General features: G+C 51.0%; 3 protein-coding genes across 3 annotated transcripts in view; all 3 read left to right on the top strand.

Annotated features, from left to right (window-relative positions):
- The first annotated feature begins 1,456 nt into the window (after positions 1–1,456).
- Tmem102 (transmembrane protein 102) lies at positions 1,457–3,779 on the top strand. The gene is made up of 2 exons (XM_013013230.1): positions 1,457–2,118; positions 2,216–3,779. The coding sequence occupies exons 1-2, from the start codon at positions 1,905–1,907 to the stop codon at positions 3,520–3,522; spliced, it is 1,521 nt and encodes a 506-aa protein (XP_012868684.1). The 5' UTR covers positions 1,457–1,904; the 3' UTR covers positions 3,523–3,779.
- Positions 3,780–6,410: 2,631 nt separating this feature from the next.
- Fgf11 (fibroblast growth factor 11) lies at positions 6,411–9,771 on the top strand. The gene is made up of 5 exons (XM_013013258.1): positions 6,411–6,603; positions 8,321–8,431; positions 8,603–8,706; positions 9,243–9,441; positions 9,701–9,771. Exons 1-5 carry the CDS (start codon positions 6,411–6,413, stop codon positions 9,769–9,771), a joined length of 678 nt encoding a protein of 225 aa, XP_012868712.1.
- A 2,127-nt stretch (positions 9,772–11,898) lies between these two features.
- Positions 11,899–21,264, top strand: part of Chrnb1 (cholinergic receptor, nicotinic, beta 1 (muscle)) — a 12,931-nt gene continuing 3,565 nt past the window's right edge. Inside the window, exons 1-8 of the mRNA XM_013013236.1 lie at positions 11,899–11,965; positions 12,046–12,185; positions 13,082–13,126; positions 13,950–14,059; positions 14,157–14,265; positions 14,586–14,733; positions 14,979–15,188; positions 20,313–20,536. Coding sequence (XP_012868690.1) covers positions 11,908–11,965; positions 12,046–12,185; positions 13,082–13,126; positions 13,950–14,059; positions 14,157–14,265; positions 14,586–14,733; positions 14,979–15,188; positions 20,313–20,536 — 1,044 coding nt within the window. The 5' untranslated portion in view covers positions 11,899–11,907. The remainder of the gene's footprint in view (positions 11,966–12,045; positions 12,186–13,081; positions 13,127–13,949; positions 14,060–14,156; positions 14,266–14,585; positions 14,734–14,978; positions 15,189–20,312; positions 20,537–21,264) is intronic.

Below are 21,264 nucleotides of genomic sequence, written 5' to 3'. Positions count from 1 at the left end.
TGAGGGACAGCGCCCAGGCCCAGAGTTCAAGCCCCACGACCGACAAAAAAATAAAATAAAATAAAATAAAATCCATGAGAATCTTATCTCAAATTCAAAGTAAAAGTATGGTTCAAGTGGTAGAGTGCCTGAAAGGATCCATCACATCCATCCCAAGGGACCACACAGAGGCAGACAGGCACAGGAGAAAGATTATTACAAGGTTTATTAGAGGAGCCATATTTCCCCTAGAGAGGGAACACATGGGATCAATCTCTATCCAGGTATCAGGGGAGTCTCTGGGTAGGAAGTGAGGTAGATTGGAGCTCAGGTGGGTCTGGGCAGAGAGAGGGAGGGGCCAACTGTATGTTGAGAACTCCAGGGCTAGAAGGGGCTCAGGTATGGATGGAGCTGAGGACCAAAGGTGGGCATAATACTAACAATGTCAACCTTGAGAGAAAAAGCTCAGGGTCAGCACCTGAGTTCAAGCACCAGAACAGGCACAAAGAAAAAAAAAGAGAAAAAAGGGTGGGAAGAAAGAAATAAAATATCTCAGCTGGGCACTGGTGGCTCACGCCTCTAATCCTAGCTACTCAGGAGGCTGAGATCTGAGGATCGTGGTTCAAAGCCAGCCTGGGGAAGAAAAGTCCGTGAGACTCTTTTTTTTTGTCGGCCATGGGGCTTGAACTCTGGGCCTGGGCCCTGTCCCTAGGCTCTTCAAGTCCAGTCTAGCACTCTACCACTTGAGCCACAGTGCCAGTCCCAGTTTTCTGGTGGTTAATTGTAGAGTCTCATGAACTTTCCTGCCCGGGCTGGCTTTGAACCGAGATCCTCAGATCTCAGCCTCCTGAGTAGCTAGGATTACAGACATGAGCCACTGGCTCCTGGCCAGGCTGGCTTTTAACAGTGAATCCTCAGGTCTGAGGATACCAGGCGTGAGCCAACTTTTTGTTTAAGAAAGGGTAGGCTGGCCTTCAACTTGCAATCTTTCTGCCTCTGCCTCTCAAATCATTTGTAACCTTTCTAAGTTGCAGTCTCTGTCTCTAAAATAAGGAAATCATTATTTCATGAAAGGATCCTTATGTCTAAGTGACCAGGGTATTTCTACTCACACACAAATATAGGACATAACCCTTTATTATTTGCTGTTCAAAACCAATTATCCCTCTAACTCCAAGGAATGTTTCTGTGGGGATAGGCTAACCACAGCATACTATATCATCATAGGAACTACAACTTCCATTAGGCACCACTTCAGCTGAATGAGGGGAGAGAAAAAAAAGATGTGGAGGCGTGGCTCCACGGCGGCGCTGTTAAGCAGGAGAAATGAACTACAACTCCCAGGGAGGCACGAGCTGTCTGAGCCATGAAAGGCTGGACTGAACGCTCACTGGAGGCGGGACCAGTCCGGAGCCGCCCCGACAACCTCTAGAAAAGGGCGTGGTCAAAATTTAGGGGCGTAGGCCTATGGGCATCAGGAAGAAGTTACCTGTTGAATCCTTCCGTCCTTTTCCTCCCCCACTTTTGGAGCTACCTGAAAGGGAACCTACAGATCTATAAACCTCTCCTGAAAAAGAGAGCAAGGGAGGCGAACCAGGGGCGGGAAGGTGAACCAGGTGGACAGGCGGCGAAGACTGGCTAGTGCAATCGGTAGGAAGTGCCTGCTGAGTCAGGTGAACCGGTTCTGGAGGGGCCGCAACCTGCTTAGGAGGAAAGGGCCAGGACGAGGGAGGTATTCATTTGTTCATTTTTGAAAACTAAGAACTCATTAGCAGCAGGTCCATTTATAGACTTGGGGCACCTACTCGGCCCTGAAAAGAGAAAAGAACCGGAGAGATTTGGGCAGGGAAGGATAGACACGTCTAGGGAACCTTCGGTTGGTTTTTTAAATTGTCCCTAGGCCAAAAAAAAAATAACGATCTAGCATGGCTTCCGCGGTCTGGGGGGGTGCCCCCTGGTGGGGCCCACCGCCCCCAGCTCCAGCGCGGCCGCTCACGGACATCGACTTCTGCTCAGGCGCACAGCTGCAGGAACTGACCCAGCTCATTCAGGAGCTGGGTGTGCAGGAGAGCTGGAGGGACGGGCCCAAGCCGGGAGCCGACCTCCTTCGGGCTAAGGACTTTGTCTTCTCTTTGCTCGGTAAGTTAACTCTTCTTGCCTGGAGGTAACAAGCAACCCTCAGCTTCACCCCCACCCCACTACGATCCGGCTTTTAGACGACGCTGTTTTCCTTTAGGTCTAGTTCATCGCCGGGATCCCCGTTTTCCGGCTCAGGCAGAGCTCCTGCTGCTCCGCGGTGGGATTCGCGAGGGCTCCCTGGATCTGGGGCATGCGCCCTTAGGTCCCTACACCCGGGGACCTCACTACGACGCCGGCTTCACCCTCCTAGTGCCGGTGTTTTCGCTGGACGGCACCGGGCCAGAGCTACAGCTGGATCTGGACTCCAGTTACGCGTGGCTCCGCCTCCCATGGCCGGTGTGCCAAGCCACGGAGCGGGGCGCCTGGCAGGACTGCCTAGGGCCCCCAGCCCCCGATGAACGCGATTTGATTCTTCAAATCGGTGGCGAAGGAAGAAGTGACAAAGAACAGCAGGACTCTGTGGCCCCGTCGCACGGTTACGAGCCTCCTAAGTCTCTGGGAAAAGCACCCTGTGACCTCTCAGGGACCGAATCGTCGCAGCATGACGTCACCGATGATGGTTCTACCTCAGTTTTGAAAACGCGTGGTGACGTTCCCGGGGCGGCGGCCCAATGCCCAATCCCCAAACCGTCGGAAGCTCGGGAGGAGTGGCCTACACTGTGCCCGGCCCAGGTGGCCGCCTGGTTCTTTACAACTCTGGCTGAGGTCGCTAAGTCCCTAACCCCGGTGCCGGCCGCCCCGCGCCTGGTGCACGCAGCTCGACACGCGGGTTTCACCACGATCCTCCTGACCACGCCCGGGCCCCCGCGCCGCCTCCTGCTCTTCGACCTGATCCCCGTGGTATCGGTAACAGGTTGGCCCGAAGGTGCTCGGATCCACTCGTGGGCGGGTCCTCTGGCCTCCGAGACTCCTTCCTTCTACTTGGCGCCGGGAGGTGGCACCGAGCAAGCGGGCACCTCCCGCTGGCAGCTCTGTTTTGCCCGCCAGGAGCTGGCGCTCAAAGCGCGCATCCCAGCGCCGCTCCTGCAAGCGCACGCGGCGGCCCAGGCGCTGCTGCGCCCGCTGGTGGCCGGCACCCGGACCGCAGCGCCCTACCTCCTGCGGACGCTGCTGTACTGGGCGTGCGAGCGTCTGCCCGCGCTCTACTTGGCACGGCCGGAAAATGCGGGTGCTTGCTGCCTTGGGCTGCTGGATGAGCTGGGCCGTGTGCTCGAGGCCGGGACGCTGCCTCACTATTTTCTGAACGGTCGGAAGCTGTATGCAGGGGCCAGCTCCGTCGCCCTGTTGGCAGCACTGGCTCAGCTTCGCGGAGACCCTGCCCAGGCCCTTCGAGCAGCGGTGGAGGAAGCCAAGGTTGCCCGCAAGGGGGGTGGTTTAGCGGGAGTGGGGGGCGGGGCCCATTAAAGACTCTCCTACTCCGGTGGAAAGTGTTCCTTTGAGAAGCAGGACGAAAAGATGGCTTGCCTCTCCCAAGGGAGACACACTTGTGACTGGGCCCAAAGTCTGACTTCCAGGAGGTCTCCCAGGGTTTTCTTCCATTCTCTCCACCCACTGAGCCCCCAAACACCCTGCTGCCTCTCCTGCAAATCTCTCCCCAATTCTTTTAAAGTCAGTAGAGATGGGAAAAATGTATTTGCTGACAAAATATGGAAAGGGAGAGAGGTATGGCATGCTTAAGAGATACTGCCAGGTGCTGGTGGCTCTCACCTGTACACCTAGCTACTCAGGAGGCTGAGATCTGAGGATCGCAGTTCAAAGCCAGCCAGGACAGGAACGTTCCTGAGACTCTTGTTTCCAATAAACTACCAGAAAACTGAAATGGCTCTGTGGCTCAAAGTGGTAGAACACTTGACTAGAGTAAAAAGAGCTCAAGGACAGTGCTGAAGCCTGGAGTTCAAGGCCCATGATCTGAAAAATAAAATAAAAGCGCAGAACTATTGACAGGAGCTGGAGATTCATGCATGTAATCCTAGCTACTCAGGCTGAGATCTAAGGATGGCAGTTCAAACTCAGCCTGAGAAGGAGTCTATGAGATCTTCTCTCCAGTTAACTACAAAAAAACAGAAATGGGGCTGAGAATGTGGCTCAGTGGTAGAGTGCTTGCTTGCCTAGCATGCATGAAGCCCTGGGTTCCCTTCCTCAGTACCACATACACAGAAAAAGCCGGAAGTGGCACTGTGGCTCAAGTGGTAGAGTGCCAGCCTTGAGCAAAAGAAGCTCAGGGACAGTGCCCAGGCCCTGAGTTCAAGCCCCAGGACTGGCCAAAAAAAAAAAAAAAAGCCAGCAGTGGAGTTGTAGCTCAAGCAGTACAGCAGTATCCTTGAGCTTTTTTTTTTTTTTTTCTGAACGTGGGGCCTTAACTGTGGGCCTGGGCGCTGTCCCTCAGCTCTTCAGCTCAAGGCTAGTGCTCTACCACTTGAGCCACAGGGCCACTTCCGGCTTTTTTCTTTTTGCTTATGTGGTGCTGAGGAATTGAACCCAGGGCCTCAGGCATGCAAGGCAAGCGCTCTACCACCGAGCCACCTATCCTTGAGCTTTTGTGCTCAAGGCGCAGGCCTTGAGTTCAAGCCCCAGAACCAGTCCCCCCCCCAAAAAAAAATTTCCCCTACCCTACCCTGAGGCTGGATCTCATGGCCAACTCCATCTCCACTCCTCCCACCCCCTTCTTCATCCAGTTCCACCCTCACTTCCATCCCAGGTTAGGGTCGCTCTCCATTCTCCGGCCCACTGTCATTTCATCTGACACCTAACCTCTCCCTAACTTCTCGACCATCCAGGGTTCGGTTCAGAAGAATTTCTTGTCCCTCTTCCTCTGAACACCGAGAAGTGAGAAGTGCGGCCTTGTCTCGGCTGTACCGCCTGCCTCTGAGACGGTCCCCACTCCCAGCATCCAAGGAACCCCAGGGTTCCGCCCGCCCAACATCACCCCCCTCTTTCCCAGCGTCTCCGCCCCCCGCCCCGCCCCCGGGCTGGCTCTCGGAGGAGGGGGAGCTGCTGTCACCGCTGCCGCCGCCGCCGCCGCCGCCGCCGCCTCAGCTTCCCACAGCCGCTGCCGCCGCTGTCATCGCTTGCCAGGCCCAGTGCTTTGACTTCGCCGGACCGGGGCGCTCTACAGAGACTTCCTTACTCCTTCCTGGGGGTCCGGGACGCACAGCCCGGCGTGGGGGGAATCTCCGCTGGCGGGGGACAGAGAGGGAGGAGCCTGCAGCTGGAGCCGGCGCCACCCGTCTTCTGGATCAACAAGACAGGACAGGTTGAGGGGCGTCGGGGAAAGGAAGAGGGGGTGCTTCAGGCAGTCCCGGGAGGACGAGAGAAAGCCCGTCGCAGGAAGCGTTCTGACTTACTGGGGGCCTGATCACATTTGGGAAGTAGTGACAACGTGGGTGCACTCTTCTTTTGAGGGGCTGGTTAGACTGGAGGGCGTGGGATCTAAACAGCACCAGCTGTTCCTGAGGAAATTTAAGGGGTAATCAGAGAGAGAGAGAGAGAGACAGAGAGGGAGGGAGGAGGCTCCTTGTTTTGATGTGACAGGGTCCTCTAGAAAACCACCTGGTGTACAAGCACTCGGAAGGGCTGACTGGGAGGGGACCACCACAGGAGCGGTGGAGTGACGGGTGAGGGAAGGAAGGGGTCTTGAGCAGCTGTAGTCTGTGCCGCCTGAAATGAGGGGGACAGTGAAAAAGGCCATTGTCCAGGTACAAGGTCTGGGTAACCCTTCTCACTGAACTTGGACAGCCTGGAGAGTCTGAGATCTACTGGAAGGTTCAGAGAAAAGCAAAAGGCACCACGGTTGGGTTCCTGCTTGACATTGACAGCGGCTCAGCAAGGGTGGAGCGAGCTAATATCCCCACGGCTGAGGACCCACACCCTTGGATCAGAAAAGCGCTGTAGGCCTGTGGGTGGCCCTAAGATTGGGAGGAAAGGGGCCTGGGGCTATTGGGACTACCTCTGAGGAATTTGGGGGTCTTGGCTTTGGGATAGAGAAAGTGAGGACAAAGACACTGGAGAGGACGAAGGCGAGTTTTCAGTAGGAGACAAAATTCGTGGGTGAGGTCCATTTAGGAGCGCACAGGCTGCTGGATCGGCTGGCTGGAGCGATCAGAGGGGAAGGGTGGGAGCTGGTGGCTGTAGGGGCACCCGGGGGAGTTTGGGGCTTAACCTCAGGTCCTGTGGGTGGGGCGGTGAGTTGCTTCCTGAACATCCACAACATGCCCCGGTGAGAGGGCTCCTCTTGGGGAGCCCAGCGCGCTCCGGGCGCCTGCTGGTTTGGGGGTGTCTCCTCCCGAAGCGGTATGGCGGCCCTGGCCAGTAGCCTGATCCGGCAGAAGCGGGAGGTCCGTGAGCCCGGGAGTAGCCGGCCGGTGTCGGCGCAGCGGCGCGTGTGTCCCCGCGGCACCAAGTCCCTTTGCCAGAAGCAGCTCCTCATCTTGCTGTCCAAGGTGCGACTGTGCGGGGGGCGGCCCGCGCGGCAGGACCGCGGCCCGGGTGAGTGCGGCTGGGGCGGGGTGTCCGGGGTCTCTCTGCCTGGGAGCTTAAGGCCAGGGACTCCGAAGAATGCCACCCGACAGTGGGAGGTCCCCCAAAGTGGAAGGGGAGGGGGGTCAGGACCACAAAGTCTATCGGACCATGCCTCAATTTCCCTCCTCTTTCGTCCAAAATGCCGAGTCTCCTTGCTTTCGAGGGCAAGGGAGGGGGAGAAGGCTTGAGGGGCCGAATCTGGCGCCCCGAACCTCGCAGCTCCAGCCTACCCTCCCCAAACAGGAGTCCCCACCCCCATCATCCTCTGTCTACGTGCTGGTTCTCGCGATTCTTTCAAATCCAGAGCCTAGGGGCCTGGGGGTTTCTGGACGCTGGGTCACCTGGAGACTTTCTGCATCTCGGGCCGCCCCGCCCCCGTTCCGGCTCTCCCCCCCTTCTTCCCCGACCTGGCTCTGTTCCTCCCGGTCCAGCTCGCCTAGCTCAGAGCCAGTCTCCCCAGCTCTTCCTCGGGTGTCCTCGCAGCTACCTCGCCAGCCAGGACCCCCCGCCCCGCCCCGCCCCGCGCGCCCTCCTCCTGAGACCTGCGCCTCGAGAGGGGAACCCGGCACCCCCTCCCGTTACCCCCGTGCCACTCTGAAATCGGGCCCCACAGGCTCCGAGAACCCGGTATCAGGAGGAACTCGACACACAGTTCACCTCTGGAGAAAGGCAGAGAGACTTGGGGGGGGGGTCGTACCACCTACACTGGGGGACAGGGGAAGCCGGCAGCGAACGGCGACTGGAGAGAAGAGTTGTGAGGGTTAGCATGTGGTCCCGGTCCAGGTCCAACAGTCAGGGAGGGAGTCCCCTCTGGCCCCGCTCCAGTCGGCTCCCAATTCTCCTAGAGGTAGCCCCTCGCACCCTCTCCCCGGCTTTCCGCAGTGGTACGGTCCGCAGCCCACCCTCCAAGTGGGACCCGGCCCCCACGTGACTCAGCCTGCCTCTCCATCTGGCCGGCCCCCTCCCCCCATTTCCTTGCTATGGTCTGAATGAATGTCCCCTATCCCAGGCAGGTTACCTGGCTGAAAGGGGTGGGGGGGAGGAACTGAGCCTCAGGGAGAACGTCCTCCTCTCCCCACCCCCCCTCCGTGAGCCAGCAGACTGACAGACAGATAGACAGACAGACAGATGGGTCAGTGTCAGACAGACCGGCGCTGGGCCAAGGCAAGGCTCGAGCCAACCAAGCGGCCGCCGCAGCAGCAGGTGCTGAGTCAGCGTCAGGCCCAGTGCCACCCCCACTGCTGAGGGGGAGCCCCTTCTCTGTGGTCACCTTGACGTCTTCCACCCCACATTCGCAAACACACTGCCCATTCGGCAGCCCTGCTTGTCTCTCTCTTTAATGCCTCTTGATATATCTCTCCTCCTCCTCCTTCCCCTCCCCTCCCCCCTCCGGTTGAGCTGTAGAGTAGGAATTAAGCCATTTAAATAAATTTCAATAAATTAAACTGAAAGCTCTTGGTTAGAGGAAACCCAAGGGACCTACTCCCCACTCCCCCCCATCCTCCCAGCGAATCCCCAGGAGCCAAAGAGAGGTGGGAGAGAGCTTCCTTGGAGGGAAGAGAGCTGGGGGCCCAAGACCCTCTTCCTTCTTTATTTCTTGTGATCCTGCTAAGTTGTAGGTATGTTTCTGGGAACAGGGATGTCATTTTTCAAAGATGAATCTCTTTCTCTCTCTCTCTCTCAGAGCCTCAGCTCAAAGGCATAGTCACCAAACTGTTCTGCCGCCAGGGTTTCTACCTCCAGGCGAATCCCGACGGGAGCATCCAGGGCACCCCAGAGGACACCAGCTCCTTCAGTGAGAGGGGAAGCCAGCTGCTGGGGTGGGAAGCAGGAAGATGGGGACAGAAAATTGCTTTCAGTCCATCCGCCCTCCCTGTCCCCCCTCCCCCAGCAGCAGAGACAAGATAAGGGGCAGGGAGAGGCTCAGATGAGAGGACTGAGTACTGATACGTTCTCTCTCTTCCAGCTCACTTCAACCTGATCCCTGTGGGGCTCCGAGTGGTCACCATTCAGAGTGCTAAGCTGGGACACTATATGGCCATGAATGCTGAGGGGCTGCTGTACAGCTCGGTGAGACAATGAAGCTGGGGGACTGGGGACGCCCCCAATCTACACAACCTTCCTTAGCCTCAGATTTTGCACTCAGGACTTCTCCCCTCGCTCCAGTATTGGTTGATCACCATCACTACCTACCTTCTCTAGGGTGTATTTAATCCCTGCTCCCCAACCAGCCAAGTACCCCCAGGTTCTTTGGGAGTTTGACTCAGCCTTTTCAAGAGTTCACTTTCCAGCCTATCTCCTCTAGATTTCATTATTACTGATTTCTGTACTCATTCAGGATAGGGATTAAAAGAAAGTGGGGGAAGGAATCTTATTCCAGCCCAGTGCCCAAGTCTGGTTTGGAACCCTCAGTGGCTCACCCAGCTCTTCCTTGTCTTCGCTTTACTGTGGTCCCTACATGGGAAGGAAGCAATTTCCTCCCTCCTGCCCATTTCTCCCCCACGCCTCCATTATAACCTGGCTTCTTCTTCTGAAGAGCTTTCTTCCGCCAGTGATGTGTTTTTCTATTTCTCTGTGTATGCCTTTCTGGGTCTTTGTTTCCTCAGCCACATTTCACAGCTGAGTGTCGCTTTAAGGAATGTGTCTTTGAGAATTACTATGTCCTCTATGCCTCTGCTCTCTACCGACAACGCCGTTCTGGGAGGGCCTGGTACCTAGGCCTAGACAAGGAAGGCCGAGTTATGAAGGGAAATCGAGTCAAGAAGACCAAGGCAGCTGCCCACTTTGTGCCCAAACTCCTGGAGGGTGGGTATAAACTCAAGAAGAGGTGGGTCATGTGGGAGGGCCTTGACCTTAACATAGACATTTAGTGGCACACAAATCAGGCTGTGAATGTTGAAACGCTGTTATAACTGGCCAAGACAGAAAGACTTTAACCTTTAGGGGTTTGGGTTGGGGTTCTCAGAGGGTAAGTGAAGGGGAAGGGAGCTCTTGCAAGGGGTCCTACCTGAGTCTCTGTGTGCCTAACTCTCCTTCCCTGCTCCTTTCTCTCTCCCCTTCACAGTGGCCATGTACCGAGAGCCTTCTCTCCACAGTGTCCCTGAGACTTCCCCTTCCAGTCCCCCTGCCCCCTGAGATGTAGTTCCTGGATTGGAGGCTCCGCAGACTGCAAGTGAGCCAGCCACCACCACAGCCTATCTCTCAGCCCTGCTCCTGGCCCTGCTGTCCACCCCTGCTGCCACACATATGCCCTGAACAGCCACGTCCCATATACTAGGTGCTCTACTCTGAAGAAGCCTAGGGGCTGGCTGCTGAGACTTTTAGAGCCTTAGGTCCCCGAGAGGGTTAGAGAAGGGGATGTCTGAAAATAGTCCTGGCTGATCACTTCATTTTTTTCCCCATCACACTTACAACCCCCAAAGCCTTTTCCTGAGATGGTGCTGGGGGTTCCAAAACTAACAAAGCCAGGACCGAAATATTCCCCACCCCCAGCTCAGCACTATACTTCTTTTCATTGCCACTGAGCCATAGATTTATAGATCCATGGGAGCTCAGGATTAGTTTCCTTCTGTCCCCATTCTACCTTTTGCCTTGGTCTGGGAAGTTCTTGTACACCAGACACCCCAGACAAGGCCATTTCTGTACTAGGGCTCTTCAATGGAATTCAGACATGCTACCAAAGTCTGTTTGGATCCATCAGGCTTCTATTCTTGACCCAGATGGATCCCTGGCTTCTAAGTAGAAAAAGGCTGGATTTGAGCTCTATCTAGCTGTTGGCCTTCGCCTGAACTGGGACCAGTCTCAAGTCACCAGAGGTTTAACCTTCTTATCCCAGAGACACTCAATACTAGAGCATGGTGTTCTAGTCCTTTATTGGAGCCATATTTCCTCCTTAATCTCAGCTCTAAGACATAGGCCATGACTCTCAGCCCTTCTCTCCAGGATGGATTTAGGGCCTATATAGCCATATTATTGCTCTAGAGTAAATTCTAGACCCACCTTCCCCTCTTCTCTAATAATATCTATTAAAAATGAACTCTGAAAAGGACACAGTTATGATTCATAAAGCACTAATTATTTCTGAACCAGGCATGGTTGTAAATGCCTATAATACTAGCACTCAGGAGGCTGAGGTAGTAGACTGAGAAAAAAAATTGAGGCCAGCCTGGGCTACGTGCATAGCAAGACCCTTTGTCAACAAAAGGAATAAATAAACAAGTAATTAGTTCTAGTTGAATCAAGAACCACTTCTTGTTTTTCCTAGATAATTTTCTAAAAATTTTATTCTTTCTTATTTATACATACTGTTTCTAGTTCCTGCATCGTAGATGGGTTTCTGCCAGAAAAACAGAGTCTGGGGAAGGGGAATAGAATTTTGGAGTGATCCTTGGCTTATTATACTTGGGAGGAAGAAGGAGCCAAAACCATAGCATAATTGAACCTGTGTCTGGATTGCGGGGGACATGAACACTTAGCTACCTCAGCAGGAATTCCTTCTAGGTCCCCTTTAAAGCTGAGGTCCTTAAGGATAATGAGTCTAGAATAAAAAAGGACAAATGGGACACAGCCTTGACATTCCCCAGTAAGGAAACCCTAATTAAGCAATAAGTTCCACCTCTTGTTCCCTATAGGTCAAGGCCAAGGAGGGTGAGAACCTCTTAGGCCCTAGACCTCATACACCTTCAGAGCTTCTGAATAGAATTTGCTTTACCTTACAGCTTATAACCTCAGCCTGGTTTTAGGTACCCCCAAAGGACTTGATGATTCTGAAAAAAAAAGAAAAACAACAATAAAAACACAGAGCTAGTGGCAGACCTAGGAAAGACTGGGAATCACATTAATGAACTTGGAAGGAATCTCCTGAGCCACTTTAATCTTGGGCAGGATCCCTAGGTAGGGGTATGCTCAAAGGCTGGTCACTTTTCCTCAGGCTCTTTTACCTCTGGCTTGTTGCAAAAGACGCCCCCCCCCATATAATTCCCCCTCCCATAGACTCCACTCATTTCCTGGCTCTGCTCCCAGAGAACCAGGTCTCCACGCTTTCTCAATTAAAGACGATTTATATGACTGAAGTGTTGTCTGTCATGTGTAAGTGGTGAGTGACAGCAGTTGCTGGGGCGGGACTGAGTCCCGAGGGCAGGCGGGGCGGGTGGGCTGGCAGCTGCCCCCCCCCCAGCAACAGGTGCACATTCCTGGGCGCCTCGTCACTTCCCCTGCTCTGGCAGCTCCAGTGGTTCTCAGAGCAAAATCACTGAGCGACACGGCCGGGTTATGGTCTCAGGGGCGCTGCTGCTGCTTTTGGGGGCGCTGGGGGCGCCCTTCGCCCCAGGTAAATCTAGTTCCCCCAAGAGGCAGTGACAACGGTCGTGGCCGGGCACAAGGACTTCACTTAGCGCTCTCCTCCTGCAGGCGCCCTTGGCTTGGAAGCTGAGGGTCGACTCCGCGAGAAGCTTTTCTCGGGCTATGATAGCTCCGTGCGGCCGGCGCGGGAGTTGGGAGATCGCGTCGAGGTCAGCGTTGGTCTCATCCTGGCGCAGCTCATCAGCCTGGTGAGGGCGCACGCCGGGGGTTGAGGTTGGACGGGTGGAACGGCTGGGGAGGCGTGGCTTTAGGTAAGGCCAAATGGATGGTCAGCCTTGGGGGCGGGATCTGAGAGGAAACTAGGCAGAAAGATGGACAAGCCGTTAGCGGAGATTGGGTAGAAATCGGGCCAATGAACAAGTTCGTGGGCGTGGCCGCTAGACGGTCCAAAGTAGAGCTGCCCAGCTACAGGACCGGCCTGTGGGCGGATCTTGAAGTAGAGGGAGTGGTCCTTGAGGCAGGACCGAATAAAGTTCTGGCAGTGGGCGGAGCTATGTGCTGGACAGGTCAATGAATGGCCCTAGGCGGAGATTGGGTTGGGTGGATTCTAAACTGTGGGCGGGAGCCCCCGGACAGAGCCAGATGACAGGCTAGAAGGGTTGGCTTCTAATGAGGCCGAAAGTAGATCGTAGGAGAGTGTTTCTGAAGTCGAATTTAGGCTTAATCTAATGCAGCCTTTTAAGAGATGGGTTTTTGGACTTACTTACAATGGTGGGTCTCAGAGAGAGGCAGAATTGCCGGGCGCAGGTGGTTCACGCCTGTAATCCTAGCTACTCAGGAGGCTGAGATCTGAAGATCGCGATTCAAAGCCAGCTCGGGCAGGAAAGTCGGTGAGATTCTTATCTCCAATTAACCACTAGAAAACCAAGAGTGGCGCTGTGGCTTAAGTGTTAGAGGGATCGCCTTGAGCTGAAGAGCTGAGGGACGGCGCCCAGGCCCAGAGTTCAAACCCCACGACTGACAAAAAAAAAGAAAAAGAAAAAAAAAGAGGGAGAGACAGAGTTTCTTAGGAGAGGCTTATTTGTCCAGCCCGCTCATTTCTCTCCACCCTTTTCACCTCTACTCTTTCAATTTTCCTTTCTAGAACGAGAAAGATGAAGAGATGAGCACAAAGGTGTACTTAGACCTGGTATGGAGATCTCCGGAGTAGGGAAGTGCATTCCACTCCTTTTACAATTTATTAGAATGTCCAGGTCCCGTTAATATATATATATATATATATATATATATATATTTGTATCATAACATCAGAAAATACATTTATAAATGAAACAAAATTTCAGTCATTAATTCCTAAGCGAGACAGATGCAGTCTTCATTCTATTAGAAAAACAAACAGGGAGCTGGGAATGTGGCTCAGTGGTAGAATGCTTGTCTAGTATGCACCAAGCCCTGGGTTCCATTCCTTAGTACCACATAAACAGAAAAGGCCAGAAGTAGCACTATAGCTCAAGTGGTAGAGTGCTAGCCTTGAGCAAAAGAAGCTCAGGGACAGTTGCTCAGGCCCTGAGTTCAAGCCCCTGGTCTGGCAAAAAACAAAAAAAAAAAAAAACAGGTTTGAAAGTAGAGCTGTCGCTCAAGTGGCAGAATACTAATGTTGAGCCAAAATGCCCAGGCCCCGAGTTCAAGATCTAGTACTGGCACAAAAACAAAGAAACAAAAATAGGTTTAGGGCCACCAATTTGAATTTCCATTCACTAAAGAATCATAAACTACAGTGTGGAAGCAAAACAGTTTTGAGAAAAGCTAGTACACTCTTGGTTTTATACATTAAAAATAGGAGACCAAGTGAGTGAAACCAGAGCTATAGCCAGAATCTACAACTCTTCACCACAGTCCGTTTCTCCTGTTTGGCTCCTCCCTTGTGTTTTTTTCCTGGGCTTCCTTTCAGACATTTCAAGTCCTTTTCTGGCCTCTAGCCACAAAGAGCCCTTCAGCTTCTTCTTCCCTAGGAATGGACCGATTATAGACTAAGCTGGGATCCTGCAGAATACGATGGCATCGACTTGCTTCGCATTACACCTGAATCTGTGTGGCTCCCTGACGTGGTGCTGTTGAACAAGTAGGATCTTTCCTAAGCCTGGGAAGGTGGTGCCTTGGAGGGGCGGGGCCTCCAAGGGATGGGTCCCTATCCTAGCTGAGAGAATCCTTCTATGCAGCAATGATGGAAATTTTGACGTTGCTTTGGATATTAATGTCGTGGTGTCCTCCGATGGCACGGTGCGCTGGCAGCCCCCTGGCATCTATCGAAGCAGCTGCAGCATTCAGGTTTTCAGGCTCCACCTCTTCTCAGACATTCTAACTCCCCAGCAATTTCTATCCTTCTCCACTATCCCCATGACTTTTGCTTTTGTTTGTCCTGATTTTCCACTGACTATCCCTTATACACTTGCTTTGACTTCCAATCTTCTGTGATCCTCCTCCATCTCCCCTTAATAACTCTGATTCCTCTGCACCTCACTTACCTGTCATTTCCTTTAGTGATCCCTATTTCCTTAGTGCTCCATATTTTGTTTTCTCACCATTGACCTTGGCCCTAACCTGTTCTTAGGCAGCTCCAATGACTCTCTCCCTCTCCCCTATTCCAGGTCACCTACTTCCCCTTTGACTGGCAGAACTGTACCATGGTGTTTAGTTCATACAGCTATGACAGCTCAGAGGTTAGCCTGCACACAGGCCTGGATCCTAATGGGCAGGAACGGCAGGAAATCTACATTCAAGAAGGGACTTTCATTGGTGAGTGGGCATGGCTCCAAAAATCCATAGGCTTTCTGAATTCCAGTCTCTAACGTATACTGCCAGTGATACTTAATGTAACCCTGTGAGGTCAGCAAGCTGGGTGCCCTATCAACACTTTACAAATATGGAAATTGAGGTTTCATTCTTATTAGGGATGGGCTTCCCAGCATAGTGTGCCATACCAGGCGCTGACCCATCTCCCACATCAATGTGCCCTTCTTTTTTTTCTGCTACTCCTCCAGAGAATGGCCAATGGGAGATTATCCATAAGCCCTCTCGGCTAGTCCAGCCGCCAGGGGATCCAAGGGGAGGGAGGGAAGGACAGCATCAGGAAGTTATCTTCTATCTCATCATCCAACGGAAACCTCTCTTCTACCTGGTCAATGTCATTGCCCCATGCATCCTCATCACTCTCCTGGCCATCTTTGTCTTCTACCTACCACCAGATGCAGGTAAGGGGCTTAGCTCAGCTTCTTCCCCTTGATCTTTAGGCTGAGTTTTCCTGCCAGCGGGAACCATCAAGGACTGGACTTCAGAAATCCCAGATTTTCCCTCCCACCAATAGGCTCAACTTCAGGTCCTACATTCTCTCTGCTGCTGGCCTCCCACAATTCCCCTAACAGTCCTAGCCTCTTATTCATGAAACCTCCATTTCCCTGACCAACCAAATTCCAAGCCGAGCCAACTCTACTGTGTCTTTTCTGAATCCTGGAAACCTCCCTCCCCGCACTTTTCAGACACACACTTATGCTTTAACTCTCAATCTCTGAGAAATAATCGTTAACATTTCTCTAGAAACATAATGTAGTTTCAGGGTACCTCTCCCTTAAGTTCTGATCTGGAAATGGGGACAATCCTTATCCTGATGCAGTGGATTATATAAGTTAACAAAACTATGCCTGAATAAAAAACCAAACAAAAACTATGCCTGACCGGCATGGTTGTCATACTAGCTATGCAGGAAGCTGAGATCTGAAGATCAAGGTATGAACCCAGCCTGGGCAGAAAAGTCTGTGAAACTCTAATCTCCAATTAACCAGCAAAAAGCTGGAAGTAGAGGTATGGCTTAAGTAGTAGAGCACCAGTCTAGACCAAAAAGAGCTAAGGGAGAGCATGAGGTCCTGAATTCAAGTCCCAGTACCAGCAAAACAAAAACAGACAACAACCCATGCTTGGTACTCAGTAAGATATGTGTATTTATTGTTTGTTTAGTTGAGTTTTTGAAAATTATCAAAGAGACTAGGTGCTGGTGGCTCACACCTGTAATCCTAGCTAGTCAGGAGGCTGAGATCTGAGAATCACAGTTCAAAGCCAGCCTGGGCAGGAAAGTCCATGAGACTCTTATCTCCAATAAACCACTAGAAAACCAGAAGTGGTGCTGTGGTTCAAACGGTAGACTGCTTGCCTTGAGCTGAAGAGTTCGGGGACAGCGCCCAGGTCCAGAGTTCAAGCCCCATTATCGACAGAAAAAAAAATCAAAGAATACTTGTTTTAAGGTAATACAATGAACATGTTATATGTATTAATTGTAATTTTTACAATGACCATTCAAGGTATCAAACTGCCATTCTCATTTTACAGAGAAGGATAGAAGCTGAAAATTTAAATCATGACATTACACAGAGAGGTGTATTGTCTCTATTGCTACCCTGGTTAAGGCCAGGGTATTTAATTCAAGCCTTTAATCAAATCAGGCCTGTAATTCAAAGGCCTGACATCCTTAGTTTGCAATGTCTTTTGTATGCTACAGGTAGAATAAGGTACCTTGTATACTATATGCTGCTTCATTGTATACAACATCCTTGTATATCATTTCATTTTTAGATCCTATTGCTATATTTTCTCTGAAAATATATAGAGGTTGGTCCATTCACTCATGCAACTATATTTTTGAGTATCTATATTTTACTGGGCATTAGCAAATGCATGAATGGTGAATGTATGAGTGAATTAAAAAAAAAGCCAAGTGCAGTGACTCAAGCCTGTAATCCTAGCTATTTGGGAGTCAGAGATTTGGAATAGAGGTTCAAGGCCAGCCTCAAAAGACTCCATCTCCTTGGCGGCCAGGGGCTCAGGCCTGTAATCCTAGCTACTCAGGAGGCTGATATCTGAGGATTGCAATTCAAAACCAGCCTGGACAGGAAAGACTGTGAGACTCTTATCTCCAATTAACCACCAAACCGAAGTGGCACTGTAGCTCAAGTGGTAGAGCGCTTGCCTTGAGCTGAAGAGCTGAGGGACAGCGCCCAGGCCCAGAGTTCAAGCCCCACAACCGCCAAAAAAAAAAGGAAGGAAGGGAGGGAGGGAGGAAGGAAGGAGAAAGAAAGAAAGAATTAATTGGGTTGGGGATGTAGGTCACTGGTGGATTGCTTACCTACCTAATATGACCTGAGTACTTAATGCACCCTGAGTTTGTCTCTCTCACCAGGCCCAGTCATGGTGATGCACATTTTAATCTTAGCATTTGGTATGAGATTGAGTTAAAGCCCAGGCTGGGCTATATAGGAAGACTTTGTCTCAAAAACAAATTTTTATAGTTAAAAAAAATCTCTGGGCTGAGAACATGGCTTAGTGGTAGAGTGCTTGCCTAGCATACATGAAGCCCTGGGTTCCATTCCTTGGTATCACATAAACAGGAAAAGTGGAAGTGGCACTGTGGCTCAAGACAGTGCCCAGGCCCTGAGTTCAAGTCTTTGGAATGGAAAAAAAATCACGGCTCTTGTAGAGTTGTACATTTAGTAAGAGAGTCAATCAAGAAATAAACCTAAGGGGGCTGGGAAGGTGGCTCAGTGGTAGAGCGCTTGCCTTGCATGCATGAGGCCCTGGATTCGATTCCTCAGCACCACATAAGCAAAAAGAAAAAAGCCAGAAATGGTGCTGTGGCTCAAGTGGTAGAGCGCTAGCCTTGAGCTGAAGAGCTGAGGGTCAGTGCCTAGGCCCAGAGTTCAGGCCCCACGACCGGACCCCCCCAAAAAAAAGGAAATAAACCTAAGCCGGGGACCGGTGGCTCATGCCTGTAATCCTAGCTACTAAGGAGGCTGAGATCTGAGGATCAGGGTTCAAAGCCAGCCTGGGCAGGATAGGCTGTGACACTTTTTTTTTAAATAAGTTTTTTATTGTGAAAGTACTGTACAGAGGGGTTACAATCAAATGAGCAAGGTAATGAGTACATTTTTCTTTTTTTTCTTTTTTTTTTTTGGTTGGTCGTGGGGCTTGAACTCAGGGCCTGGGCTCTGTCCCTCAGCTCTTCAGCTCAAGGCCAACGCTCTACCACTTGAGCCACAGCACCACTTCTGGTTTTCTAGTGGTTTATTGGAGATAGGAGTCTCACGGTCTTTCCTGCCCGGGCTGGCTTTGAACCGTGATTCTCAGATCTCAGCCTCCTAAGTAGCTAGGATTACAGACGTGAGCCATATATGCCAGGCTATGAGTACATTTCTTATCAAGCATTGTTTCCTCCTCCTTTGTTTTTCCCCTACCGTCCCTTCCCTCCCATTTCCACAACTGCATTCTCCCCCACCCACCCCCACTCTTTTTTTGGGGGGGAGGGGGAGTCGTGGGCCTTGAACTCTAGGCTTGGGCGCTGTCCCTGCGCTCTTCTGCTCAAGGCAAGGGCTCTATCTCTTGAGCCACAGCACCACTTCCGGTTTTCTAGTGGTTTATTGGAGTTAAGAGTCTCACAGACTTTCCTGCTGGGGCTGGCTTTGAACTGTGATCCTCAGATCTTAGCCTCCTGATTAGCTAGGATGACAGGCACGAGTCATGAGCGCACGGCTAGATAAGGAAGCTTAATGAAAAGATATTTAGTGGGGCTGGGAAGATGGCTCAGTGGTAGAGCGCTTGCCTGAGGCCCTGGGTTCCATTCCTTAGCACCACATAAGCAAAATGAAAAAAAAAAAAAAGAAAAGATATTTAGTGATCTGCTCCATAGTATAGGGGACATTTGACCTTGAGCCCTTCTACCTTCAGGCTCCTGATCTCTATCAAATACTACTATGCTCAACACTCCAAAATAACATTTTTGTCTGAAATTTTATCTATGTTTCTCAAGCTAGTTGATCTCCATGTCAACTAGCTAATTGTGTATCATTCTTTTGTTTATCCATGACTCTCAAATGTTCTGTAATAGATTAAGCAATATGTTAGGTCACTTTATCAGTCAAAACTATATGAATGTTGATCTTTTGTACTTCAAATGGTAAAAGTATACTTACAAAGAAAGAAAGAAAGAAAGGAAGGAAGGAAGAAAGAAAGAAAGAAAAAAAGGAAGAAAAGGAGTTGTTTGACTTGAAGGAGGAAAGAAAAACCCTGGCATATGTTTGATGGAAAAATGTGCCAAGCAGAAGAAACAGTTAAGTACAAAGGCTCTCCAATGGGAAAGTCTCTTTTTTTTATTTTTTTGTCAGTCATGGGGCTTGAACTCTGGGCCTGGGCGCTGTCCTTCAGCTCTTCAGCTCAAGGCTAGTGCTCTACCACTTGGGCCACATAGCCACTTCCGGTTTTCTAATAGTTTATTGGAGGTAAGAGTCTCATGGACTTTCTTGCCCTGGCTGGCTTTGAACCCTGATCCTCAGATCTCATCCTCTTGAGTAGCTAGGATTACAGGTATGAGCCAATAGCGCCCAGTGGGAAAGTGTCTTATATATATTCAAGAAATGAAGGCAGCCAATGTAACTGAAAAACTGAATGAAAATAAAGATGAAGGCAGGAAACTAATAGGAAAGTCTTGTAGAACATAGTATTTTTCTATGTTCTATTTTTCTTCCTTCCCTTCCTAATTCCCCCCCACACCCGATATCACTATGTAGCTCATCCTCTAGCTTGAGTGCTGGGATTACATACCATAACACCCAAGTAAGACTTTGCTTTCATGATGAAGATGAGGTATCACAAGACAATTTGGGGAAAATGAATGATATAATCTGCTTTATATTTTAACAACATGGTTATAGTGATTAGAGCCAGTGTAGTATTTGTCATCAGTTTCAGAATATATACTGAAGGTAGAGCCAACTGAGTTTGTTGTAAACTTGGTTGGGGGGGGAGGGGGAGAGTGCCACAGGAAAGGTAGGAATTACCATTTATAAGATGGAGGAAACCATAGTGGTGAAAGAATTCGGTTTTGGAAAAGTTTTAGATGCCTACTGGCTATTTAAGTGAAGAGGTTGAGCAGGCATTTGGACATGAGTTGGGAGATCAGGGAAGTCCAGGCCAGAGAAACAAGTGTAGGAATGATTTGCATACAAACGGCCTTCCTAAAAAGCTTATCTTTGAGGGGCTGGGAAGGTGGTTCAGTGGTAGAGAGCTTGCCTTGCATGCAAGAGGCCCTGCGTTCGATTCCTCAGCACCACATAAGCAGAAAAAAGCCAGAAGTGGTGCTGTGTCTCAAGTGGTAGAGCCTTGAGCTGAAGAGCTGAGGGACAGTGTACAGGCGCAGAGTTGAGACCCCACGACCAGCAAGAAAAGAAAGAAAAAGCTTATCTTTGAGTGGGCTGGGAATATGGCCATTAACTATGCCATGGTGATAGCCTTCTGGCAAAGCCCTAATCCTTCTGCCTTCCCCTCTTCCCTCCTAGGAGAAAAAATGGGCCTCTCAATCTTTGCCCTGCTGACTCTTACTGTGTTCCTGCTGCTGCTGGCAGACAAAGTACCTGAGACGTCCCTGTCAGTCCCCATCATTATCAAGTATCTCATGTTCACCATGATCCTCGTCACCTTCTCAGTCATCCTGAGTGTGGTGGTCCTCAACCTGCACCACCGCTCACCCCATACTCACCAAATGCCCTTTTGGGTCCGTCAGGTAAGACAGATTCCCGCAGCCTGTATTCATTCCTTTTTGTTCAGATATCACTCCTCCCTCCCACCGTCTAGATGTGTTTGTGTGTGTGTGTGTGTGTGTGTGTGTGTACATATACAAAAGCTGCAAGAGTTTATTACTATCAAACTCTTATTAAGGAAATTATAAAGGTGATTCTTCAGGCAGAGGCAACTGGTCCCCGTTGGATGGATTGAGATTCCAGTTTTTAAAAAATGATGTATTGGCCAGGCACCAGTGGCTCACAACTGTAATCCTAGCTACTCAGGAAGCTGAGATATGAGGATCACAGTTCAAAGCCAGCCCAGGTAGGAAAGGCTGTGAGACTCTTACCTCCAATTAACCACAAGAAAACTGGAAGTGGCAATGGGCTCAAGTGCTAGCCTTGAGCTGAAGCGCTCAGGGACAGTGCTCAGGCCCAGAGTTCCAGCCCCACGACTGACCAAAAAAAAAGACATCAGGCTGGGAATGTGGCTTAGTGGTAGAGTGCTTGTGTAGCATGCCTGAAGCCCTGGGTTGTATTCCATATACAGAAAAGCTGGAAGTGGTGCTGTGGCTCAAGTGGTAGAGCGCTGGCCTTGAGCAAAAGAAGCTCAGGGACAGTGCCAGGTTCTGAGTTCAAGCCCTAGGACTGGCAAAAAAAAAAGAAAAAAGACTCAAGCTGGGCGACAGTGGCTCACGCCTATAATCCTAGCTACTCAGGAGGCTGAGAT

Source organism: Dipodomys ordii, unplaced genomic scaffold (assembly GCF_000151885.1).
Source record: "Dipodomys ordii isolate 6190 unplaced genomic scaffold, Dord_2.0 Scaffold19, whole genome shotgun sequence".
In the NCBI taxonomy this organism is placed as follows: Eukaryota; Metazoa; Chordata; class Mammalia; order Rodentia; family Heteromyidae; genus Dipodomys; species Dipodomys ordii.
Note: the sequence above shows the minus strand (reverse complement) of the source record. Positions and strands in the feature narration are given on the sequence as shown.

Bases quoted from the DNA above. Each gene is read 5' to 3' on its own strand.
- Tmem102 (XM_013013230.1), top strand. From the start codon at position 1,905: ATGGCTTCCGCGGTCTGGGGGGGTGCCCCCTGGTGGGGCCCACCGCCC. The intron at 2,119-2,215 runs GTAAGTTAACTC...GTTTTCCTTTAG, and splicing joins CTTTGTCTTCTCTTTGCTCG to GTCTAGTTCATCGCCGGGAT.
- Fgf11 (XM_013013258.1), top strand. From the start codon at position 6,411: ATGGCGGCCCTGGCCAGTAGCCTGATCCGGCAGAAGCGGGAGGTCCGT. The intron at 8,432-8,602 runs GTGAGAGGGGAA...TCTCTCTTCCAG, and splicing joins AGAGGACACCAGCTCCTTCA to CTCACTTCAACCTGATCCCT. The intron at 8,707-9,242 runs GTGAGACAATGA...TTGTTTCCTCAG, and splicing joins AGGGGCTGCTGTACAGCTCG to CCACATTTCACAGCTGAGTG.